Consider the following 10,669-nt stretch of genomic DNA (forward strand, 5'->3'; position numbering starts at 1 on the left):
CTTCCTATTAGGTATGGGGAATCGCTCGAATTTTCTTACCTCGTCCCTGGTGTCAGGTGGGTTCAAGGCAAGGCACCCCACTCCTCGTCACTCCGCCAAGGATGGGGAACCCAATATTCAATGTGATGACAAAAATAATCAAAAGGATATACTGAATATCAACCAAATGGTAAATTTCCAGAAGTATACTAAATTATCTTTAATTTTCTAAAATTTAATTTTATGAAAATTTATTACATTTGTGTAATTTTGAAAACTTATTGAAATTTATTTTTAAACTATTATTTAATAATTTATTTTCTTTTTAAATAGTTTACTTACAAAGTTACACTAATTTATCTTATAGTTTCTAATATAAACTAATCAATAATTTCGTTTTCCAATATTAAAGTAATTTATCTTAATAAATTTGGTAATTATTTGTTCAAATTATAGTTTTCCCTTTCCCATACTCATTTATCTTTAATAATTTTCAATAATTTACATGAAAATTACACAAATTTTCAATAATTTTCCAAAATCTATCAAATGTAACAAATTTTCCTAAAATTTCCAAAATATTCCAATAATTTTCAATAATTGTTTACTGTATTTTAAATAAGCTTCCAAAAAATTTCAAAAAAGTACAATAGTATATCTTTTATTTTCCAATATAAATTAATTAATAATTTTATTTTCCAATATTATAATATTTTTCCCCCATTTGCATTGGAATATTAACTATAATAATAGCAATAACTAAAATTTTATACTTCTTGATAGTTGTTAAATATAATTCTCAATTTTATAGGAATTAGTTAAAGAGTTTTCAACTTCTATAAAATTTTGTTAATTAATATGAATATAATAGTATTTACCCAAAATACATTAAAAAGTCATGATGAATTAATTAATAACAGTATTTATTAATTTTTAGTAATAATAGTATTTAATGTTCATTGAATATGGGTTGGATTAAATATTAATTGTATTTAACTATTTTATTTTTTTGGTATTTTAACTATTTATTATTTATTAATTGATATGAATATTTAAAATGGGAGAGAACAGATATAGATTGGGAGAGAGATTTGAATTGATTAGGGAGTGGGATACCGAATGGGTTAGAGGAGATATCTTAGGATAGAGATTGTAGGAATATGTTTAGGTAGTTGGTAGGGGTGAGCATTATTCGGTTAAAACCGAATTACCAAACCGAAAATTTCGGTTTCGGTTTTTTTGGTTTTTAGGTAATTCGGTTTTTGGGTAATTTGGTTTTTGGTTTCGGTTTTCAAATTTAGAAATTTGGTTAACCAAAAAAATCGAATTAACTATAATTTATTATATAATATATAATATATAATATGTTATATATTTATATATTAATATATTATGTATAATGTATTACAATGAAATTAAATTTAATAATATATATTATAATAATATATATATATTATAGGTTATAATATATAGTATTATGTATATATTAATTAAATTTGGCTTTAACCGAAAATTTTGGTTTTATTGTAATTCGGTTTTCTATTTGGTTTTCATTTTTTAATTTCGATTTAGTCGGTTCAGTTTTTAACTGAATAAACCGAATGCTCACCCCTAGTAGTTGAGTTGAGAATAGAGAGGGAGAATCTAGTGACTTGGCTTATTGGGAGTGGTGGAAAGGGGAGGGGAGGGAGAGTCAAGGAGAATGAAGGGCAAGAGTAATGGAGCAAGGAGAGGCATAGTGACGTGGACCTAGGGGTGCAAATGGATCGAATCATGATCCGATCTGATCTGAGATTTGATCATATTGGGTAGAATTCGAGTCCCATCAAATTCGATCGGATCTTCAGATCATATTCGACATGAAAAATGTCGGATAAGATTCGAATATACCCTTACTCGAATCCGATCCGATCCATTTGCATCCCTACATGGATTGTCTTGCTATATGAATATAGATATAGATATAGATGTTTTTGGTGCATGTTATAAAAATTAAATTTGATTTTATAATGTCAACTTATATCCTTACCCTTTTACTTTCACATGCATATCAAATGCCTCTGTATGTTAAAAATTTTAAGAGAAGTTCTAACTCGAAAAGTGAAAACTACCCAAGCCCAACCTGAGGTTGACTTGAACCCAATCCAATGTTTTAGGGTTACATTGGGTTGGGTTAGGATTGACCTCAACCCAACCTAACTCAGCCCAATCCGACATAGCAGCAATTTCCCAAGTATACTTTTATTTTGAATTTCTGATGTTTTGGAACTACTAATAAATTTACACGTGCTTTGCACGTGGCTATTTTAGATGATGAAGATAGTAATATACATCCAAGTTATTTTATATTTTGTATATATTTCTATGTATATAAAATAACTCTATATTAAAGATGTCTCAAATGTTTTCTACAAATATTATGCATTTTTTGTTTTTGTCTTTCTTTAATTTTTATTATTTAATTATGACATCACGGCTTGACCCATTTGACCCAAATGGTTGAAATGCTTATCCACCACCTAGAAAGAAGGACAATTTCATTTTTTTTGTTCAACTTTGAAAAAAATGAGATTTATTGTTAAAAGTATTGATATAGATCTAATAACTGAATTTATATTAGTGAGAAAATATCTTAAATATATCATTTAATGAGATAGAATAGGCGTTGGCCCCTCAAATATAGGACTTAATCAAAGGGACTTGAATGAGGTGAAAAATAATAGTTCAAAATACATTTTTTATTTAATATGATGAATATACAATATTAGAGATGCGCCAAAACGATTTTTTGCAAAATTTATGTATTTTTTTCAGTTTTATTATTTATTTAATTTTTATTGTTTAATTATGACATCAAATATTGGCACATTTGAATTAAAGGTTGAACGATTGATCTGGACCAAATAGGAAATCAATTTCATTTTTTGGTTGGTTTTAAAATTTGTGTTTCATTTCCATTATCAGTATAAACAATTCTTGTTTATGATATTTATTTTTGTTTATTATTATTAATATAAAATATCAAAGAAATGGCCCACATGGATTCACCCAATTGACCCTAGGTGGTCTAATTGGCTTAGCCACCACTTGGATGGAAGAACGGTTTCACTTTCTTTTTTTCTTTATGGTTAATTTTAGAAAATGATAAATTGTTGAAACCTACCTTGAAGTTTCTGACCGTTGTTGAAATCTCCTTGAAGTTTGGTAATTGCAATCGCTTCCCTTAAACTTTCTAATACAAATGCAAGTAGACCCTTTCTCTTAGAATCCTCTAATAAGAGGCACACAAAATGTCCAAAATACCCATGTAGTTTCCATTGAGGCTAGTTTTTGCATAGCATAATGCAAACTTTATAAAATAAATCAAATTCGAAAAAGAGGTTGGAAGGGTTTGGGGTAGTGATTGATATGAAGGGAAAATTTGGAAAATAAACATTTTAGTCAAAGTAACAAAATGGTTAGTAATGGTTAGTCAAAGGAGGTGATTGCAATTACCAAATTTTAGGGGAAGTTTCAGCAATGGTTAGTAACTTTAAGGGGGTTTTAGCAATTTATCCTTTAAAAAACATGGGATATTACATTATTAGCCCTCGGAATTAAAGAGGAACTAAATTAAAAAATAGGGGTAGTTTAGTAAAAAAGAAAGTTCAACACCCTCTTTGAGTTTAATAGTATATATATGGTCATTTACTAAAACACCCCCTATATTTTACAATCAATTTACTTAATCGACCTTCCATTAGATGAAAGTGGAAAATGACGTTTTTAACCCTAAAATTCATTCAAATAAATTTAATGAAAAGAAACTAAAAGCAAAAATGCCATTTTTGCCCCTAGTAAAACATGGACAACCATTCTATTCTTCTCTATCTGATCAATTTTGTTTTCTATGCAAAAGTGTTAGGGGTACTTTTGGAATAAACAACCATGGATCCATATCCTTGAACATTTTCCTTTCAATTTAGGGGTATTTTTGGAATAAATAACCATGGGTGAACATTTTCTACTTAGTTTAGGTGATTATGTTACTATATTCAAATGGCAAAACAAATATTTCTGTTGGAAACTATAAGGGATGTTTTTATAAAATGCAAACTAAAGGGTAGGTTTAAGTAAATCTGTGAAACTATAAGGGGTGTTATAGTAAATGACCCTATAAAATAAAAGATAAATATACACAAAAAATTTCAACTTCTTGTAGATTGCACATGGGAATCTTAAATTACAATTATTATTATTATTATTATTATTACTATATTTTAAACATGAGTTTATTTGAAAAGTTGGATCATTGACCCACCATCTAGATAGGAAAATAGCTTTTCTTTTAAACCAGTTTTAAATTATATATTTTATCTACATTATATAAATATTTTTTACTTATTACACTAAATTTTTGTTTGATATAATTAATATATAACATTAAAGATTTATACATTTTTTATATTTTTTGTATTCCTTTGATTATTTGTACTTTTTTTTTTACTTTTTAAAGATTTATTATTTAACTATGACATCATTAGTTAATTCATTTGACCCAAACCAATAATCCACCACTCAAAAAGGACAATAGTTTTTTTTTTCAAAAAAAGAAAGGAAAATATGTTGATTTTTAGGTTGACTTTAAATTTTGTATTACATTTATATCATTGATAAAATTAATTTTTATGTATAATATTTATTTTTGTTCAATATAATGAATGTATAATATTATAGATGCACCCGATATTTTATTTTTTGCAAATATATAACATTAAATATGTGCCCAAATTTTTATTTAGTTTTTTTTTTATTTTTGTGATTATTTTTATTTTCTATTTTTAGAAATTTTATTTTTTGACCATGGCATCATTTCATTTATAGGTTGATTTTAGATTTGACATTCCATTTGCATCATTAATAAGAATACTTCTTATATTTCACACTTATTTATGTTTAATATAATGGATATATAATATTAGAGATATACTTAATTTTTTGTTTTTTTATTTTTTATATTTTACGTATTTTAATTTTTTATTATTAAAGTATGACATTGTTGATTAACCCATTTAACCCCAAAGTTGAATTGCTTACCCACCACTAAGAGAGAAAGGAAATGTTTTTGTTTTCAAATAATTTTCAAAATATTTATTTTTATAGTAATAAAGTTGATGTTGCGGATTTAATAAGTGGAATTTAATGATAAAAAAATATATGTTGAATATAGGATTTAATGAGAAAATATAAACTAGATATGAGATTTATAGGAAAATAGTTTTATTCCAAATTGGTTTTAAATTTTATATTCCATTTTTATCATTAATAAAAATAATTATTATTTTCCATACTTATTGTTTAATATGTAAAATATATGATGTTAAAAGTGTCCCAAAAGTTTATTTAATTTCTATTTTTTGCATTTTATCTATTTTTGAATTTTATATTATTTAATTGTGGCAACATGTGTTGGGCCATTTTGACCCAAAATGGTTTAATTTCTTACCACCACCTAGATGAAAATTTCATTTTTTCCATGTAAGTTTTAAAAGTACAAGTTTTTAACTTTTTATGTTATTGGAATTATTAATTTATTATGTATGGATTTAATTTGTAGAATTTAGTGATGATAATAAATAAAGATGCTTTAAATATATGATTCAATGAAGATGAATGGGAGTTATACCTTAAATGTGTAATTTATGAGAGGAAATTGAATGCATTGAATAATAGCATTTAAGCTGCATTTTTTACATTCACAATAGAGGGGATTATATATTCATATTTCATAAAAGAGGGGTATTTTAGTCAAAAAAAATTCCATAAATTTAGAGGCTATTCATACTTTTTATAGTAGTAAGTATAGATTTAATAGTCCGCTACTTAATCTATGTTGTGCACTTGTGTGATTGAAAATTAAAAAAAAAAAAAAAAATCTAATCTAAATGGTATACTCGTCTGAAATAAAATGACTGATACTTTGAGGAAAAACTTTGCAATTTTAATTGCTTATTCTGAAAGCTATATCACAGAAGAAATGAACCAATCGAACCAGAACAATTACATCTCTTATCTACGGATTTAATTATTCAAGGTCATTGTGCTGGAATAACAAGATATGTTCATGATACTTGGAGAAACAAAAATGCTTGTTTCATATACGGTAAAATGCTAACCAACAGAATCAAGCCGTTGAAAATGAAGTGGAGTCATCAACAGCCGTTCCAATGTGCTGAATGACAAAGCCATAAATCTTTCGCTTTAAACGTTCAATTTTTTCCATTATCAACTCCTCTCGTTTTTCCCCCACCCGATCTAACCAGTCATTGACTCGTTTCAGCTGTGAAAGAACTGCAGCAAGTGGGCCATTCTCTGGATGGAATACTCCCTTGCCATCATTTGAGCAGACCCTAAACACCCTGAAACCTGCATCCAAGGACTCTTCAACAAACTGCAAAAACCACAATTGCATCTCTGACTGCAAATTTTTTGTTAACTCCACCGTCTCCTTGACTCCAGAAGCCCTTGACCATGATCCAGTAACAGAATCAGAGGATAATGACTGCACTTTAACATGGTTTTTCCCTGGTGTACTAAGTGATTGCCGCTTGGATAGACTCATCCTTGAAGGTGATGGAGGTCGTACATCAAGAGCACAATTGGTAAGATTTTCCATGTTCTTGACTTTAGTGCTAGTTATTAGAGAGACAATTTCAAGATCAGTAGCCAAAGCTGCTGCAACCCACAAAGAAATGGATTTTGAACGCTCTGTTGAAGTGGCATTATCAGTTCTATCAGAAGGGCGACTATTTGCAACCGATTCGACAACTGCTTTTGATTTGAGCACATCTTCATAAACTGATAGGAACCGATCAATGGTGGGTAATGGATTTTCAGCCTTAGACGAAGAACATACATCTGAAAACATGCTGACATAAAAGCAACAGGGAAGAATTAGTCACCAATTCCAAATTATTAACTTTAGTTATTCTAATTCTATTTGGACATGAGTGGCTCCTAATAACAACATGCAACCTGTATAAAAGAACAAATTTGAGGGATGTACATACGCATTAAGCAATCATTCCCTATGTACTACAATAAAGCAGGACATTCTAATATTACAGCAAGGCTCCCACCATGACTGTAGTGCATTCAAAAGGGTAGCCACCTGGCTAGCATTCCTCCGAATATGCTTTAACAAGTATAGGTAAGCGAGTGACAAAGTAAAAAATAACCTGGGAGTATTGCACAAGAACAGACTATATCTCATAACTTCGCATAGATAATGTAAATCGTCCTTTTCTTCCTTAGTGATTGAAATGGCACTATTGGATAAACCTAGAACCCCCCTACTTCACAGCCAGGAAAAAGACAAACCACTTGGATATTTACCTTAAATTCCTTATAATAGATTCAGTAACACTAGCCTCTTCTAAGGCCTCCGCAGCAGCTATAGAAGCCATAGCTCTCCTATGTAAAGCCTCCTGCACATGGTAAAAGGTCCATCTATGATTAGTCCAAGAACTAATTTGAAAATGCGAGGAATCAAACAAAAAAGAAGAAGAATTGATTTATCTAAGAAATAAATCTTGGCCAAACTTGACTGAGTTTGAAAATCTTCCAAATTGAAAAGGATTTTTTTTTTCATTTTTTATCCTTCTTGAACCAACTCAACCAAACAGGAAATTCGTCAATTTTATTCATACCTTTCCAAGCCTTGCAAGGTTAGCAGAGACAGCATCCAATGGAATGCTTCCATCAGTCCATTTCCGATCATGAACAGTTATTCTTGGAGTCATGCAGTTATGCTTCTGAGACAGCAGAGAATCTTCGGTTTTACAATTAGACTTTGGCTTCTCATTAGTTGAAGTATCCCCATGATCAGGTGGTCCACTACTGGCATCACTCAGTCTATTTGCAATAGCAACCTGGAAAATTATGACAAAATCCTCAAAATTTGTGATCTCATAAGACCAAAATATATAGCCGAATGCCAACTACAGATAAGGTGGAAATAGCTGAAGCGGTAGTTCTTAAATTTGAATTATTACAGATAAGGTCAGTAGAAGTGGTGCAGCTGCTTTGCACATATTCCATTACTTTATTGCTTCATTTTACTTGTTTCTATTGTTGGGCTACGTAGGGATAGATCTACCATCTGATGGTACTTATCTTTTCAGAAATAGAAATAGCTGCAGAAGTAATTCAACAATGTCTATATTTGAATTCTTATAGAAGAGGCAAAGATGCATAATTGATTTCAATCTATTTTGCCCACATTCGTTGAGCCAAGCAAAAAAAATGTCATATATATGTACATATTTGCGTAATTCAGTGGTTGCTTTTAAGGTCATTCCTGTTCTATACCAAAAAAAAAAAAAAAAAACAGTTCTATACCAGAGATATGCATAATTGATTTCAATCAGTCCATATACTTTGGTCTGAAAGTCTTCTAATCAATGACAGTTTCGTGGTCTTACAAATGAATTAGACCTTGCTCGTTTGCTTTATTATCTGGCCTGAGCCTACTTGGAAAAGCAGCACTAATTAATTTTGACATTTGTTAGAAGCTTTGCATGTGTGGAGACATTTAACCGTAATGTAGATTCGGGTTGGCTAACTAGTACCATAAAGTTCAGAAAATGGAAGTGACTTACTTCGATTATGGAACAAACTGTGGAACCAAAAACTAAGCAAGCACCAAAGCAATAAGAGAAAGACAATCAACAGTACTAAGCACTAAACAAGAGAAAGCGAAAAGCTGAAATTCAATGCTTATATCAAACAACTTTCGAAATGGCTATTATATCACAACTAATGAACAAACATCAATTGAACAGAAACTTGCAAGGACAAAGCATCATAACGACGGCAAGAGGTAAAGAAGAATGAAATACCTGTGCACGCAGAATAGCTTGCGGATCAGTTTTCTGTTTTGAGACCACCTTGTCTTTCTGATCCTCCGTGGATGCAACATCTGATAATTCTGTCTCTGTCCAGTTTTTCCTCGTTGCCTTGGTAGACCCCACTAGAGCATCCGAAACCTTCGAAATCCCTGCAACAATGGTAGCCATCTTCTTTTTACTAGCGGAATCCGCTGCAGCAGCAATGACAGGAGAGACTTTCAATCCACCGGAAAGCCTTCTCCCTGGAGAAAGAGAAGCCCTTCGCGCACTTGGAGAAGCCTGCCTCCGTGCAGTAGGCGATGGTTGCCGGTATCTTGAGGGCACAATAATTGCAGGTTCCCTTGACGTCTTCCAATTCTCATCCCTAGCCACAACCAAGCTTGGAACTACGCATTTGGAAGGCACTGGCGATGCCGACCTCGAATTAGCCTTGCCTGCAGGCGAGGGCTCCCTTTCAGTGCCGGGTCCATTCTTCTTCCCGGCCGATACAGATCGATTATGCTTTGCCGAAGATGGCGATGAGAAGCGACGAGGCTTCTGTGGAGGCTTCAGCTCGTCTGAATTCCTAGCATTTCCGGTGGTAACAGAAGGAACATTATCTCGTGATGCTAGAACCGGTCTGTCCTGATTCTTATCGGCTAGGTTCTTCGTTTTCGGCTTGGTATCACCAGAGGGTTTCTTGTTAGATAAGTAGGCGGCAATGGGGTCAATGGAACGGTCGGAATCGGAAACGGGCTGAATGACGAAACCACGATCGGAACCCGAGAAGCGAGCGATAAGTGGTTCAGGGGTTCCAACGAAGGGATGGCGACCGGCGATGGGGCGGATGCCGGAAACACGGGGAACGGGAGGGGAGTCGAAGTCGAGGCGGTCAACATAGGCGAACTGGCCAAGCTGGAGAAGGTTGGTTAGGATGAGATCGGTGTCACGGTCAGAGAGGGAGACGTAGGTGGAGTTGGCGGAGTCGGAAAGCTGAACGTAGAAGCCGTGATTGGGCCAGAGGTCGGAACCGGCGAGTGCAGGGACGATGCCAATAACCTGGAGGAGGACGGAGCGGTGCTCGCCGACGACCTTGGTGTCAGAATTCATGGATTGCATGAGTTTTAGGAGGATGCCAGGTGTGAGGGACGCCATCATTGATCCAATATCCGTGTCGAGTGTCGAGAAAACTCCTCTCTCTCTCTCTCCGGTCTCAGCCCTCTTCGCTGCAAAATTTGCAAAGGGACAACAGGCACAGACAGGGTCAGGGTATACTCCCAATCTCCCATATTCATATCTCCTGATGTTATTACGTGGGCCTGGCAGTCGCAGCCGGTGACCAGTAAAGAAAAGTTGCCGTTACAATTTTCAAATTTCAAATGCCCGCTTTCTTTTCTAACCTCTCTAATCTCTTCCATTCCCATTTTGAATTCCCCATTTTCCGTACGGACGGAAATTGGATTGCCATTAGGACTCGGAATCGGAAGGAATCACGGGCTCATGGTCATGCTCACGGCGGCACCCATCCAGCCCAAGCCCATGGACAATGGGATCTCTATTCTAGTATTCTCTCCCGGTCACCAGTCGCCCGTCCCAAATCAGCAAACAAATAAATAAAATAAAAGGATAAATTACAAAGACCCCTGTACTGGTATGTGACAAAGACCCCCTGTATTATGACCGTGAGACAAAGAATCCCTTTCATTAGCTTTTCGTTGAAATCCGCCGTTATAATATTTTTTAATCCCTATACTTGTAATAACTATTCAGACAATCGGGAGAAAACACTCTTTCCCTTCTATCTCAGATTCCTTCACATTTCT

General features: G+C 33.1%; 1 protein-coding gene across 1 annotated transcript; it reads right to left on the reverse strand.

Annotated features, from left to right (window-relative positions):
* Window positions 1-6,007: 6,007 nt before the first annotated feature.
* Window positions 6,008-10,143, reverse strand: LOC104612944 (serine/arginine repetitive matrix protein, putative (DUF936)). The gene is made up of 4 exons (XM_010280608.3): window positions 8,859-10,143; window positions 7,668-7,889; window positions 7,354-7,445; window positions 6,008-6,887 (listed from the first exon to the last, which is right to left on the reverse strand). The coding sequence occupies exons 1-4, from the start codon at window positions 10,002-10,004 to the stop codon at window positions 6,143-6,145; spliced, it is 2,205 nt and encodes a 734-aa protein (XP_010278910.1). The 5' UTR covers window positions 10,005-10,143; the 3' UTR covers window positions 6,008-6,142.
* Window positions 10,144-10,669: the final 526 nt, after the last annotated feature.

Source organism: Nelumbo nucifera, chromosome 5 (genome assembly GCF_055504915.1).
Source record: "Nelumbo nucifera cultivar China Antique chromosome 5, China Antique-T2T, whole genome shotgun sequence".
Lineage (NCBI taxonomy): Eukaryota > Viridiplantae > Streptophyta > Magnoliopsida > Proteales > Nelumbonaceae > Nelumbo > Nelumbo nucifera.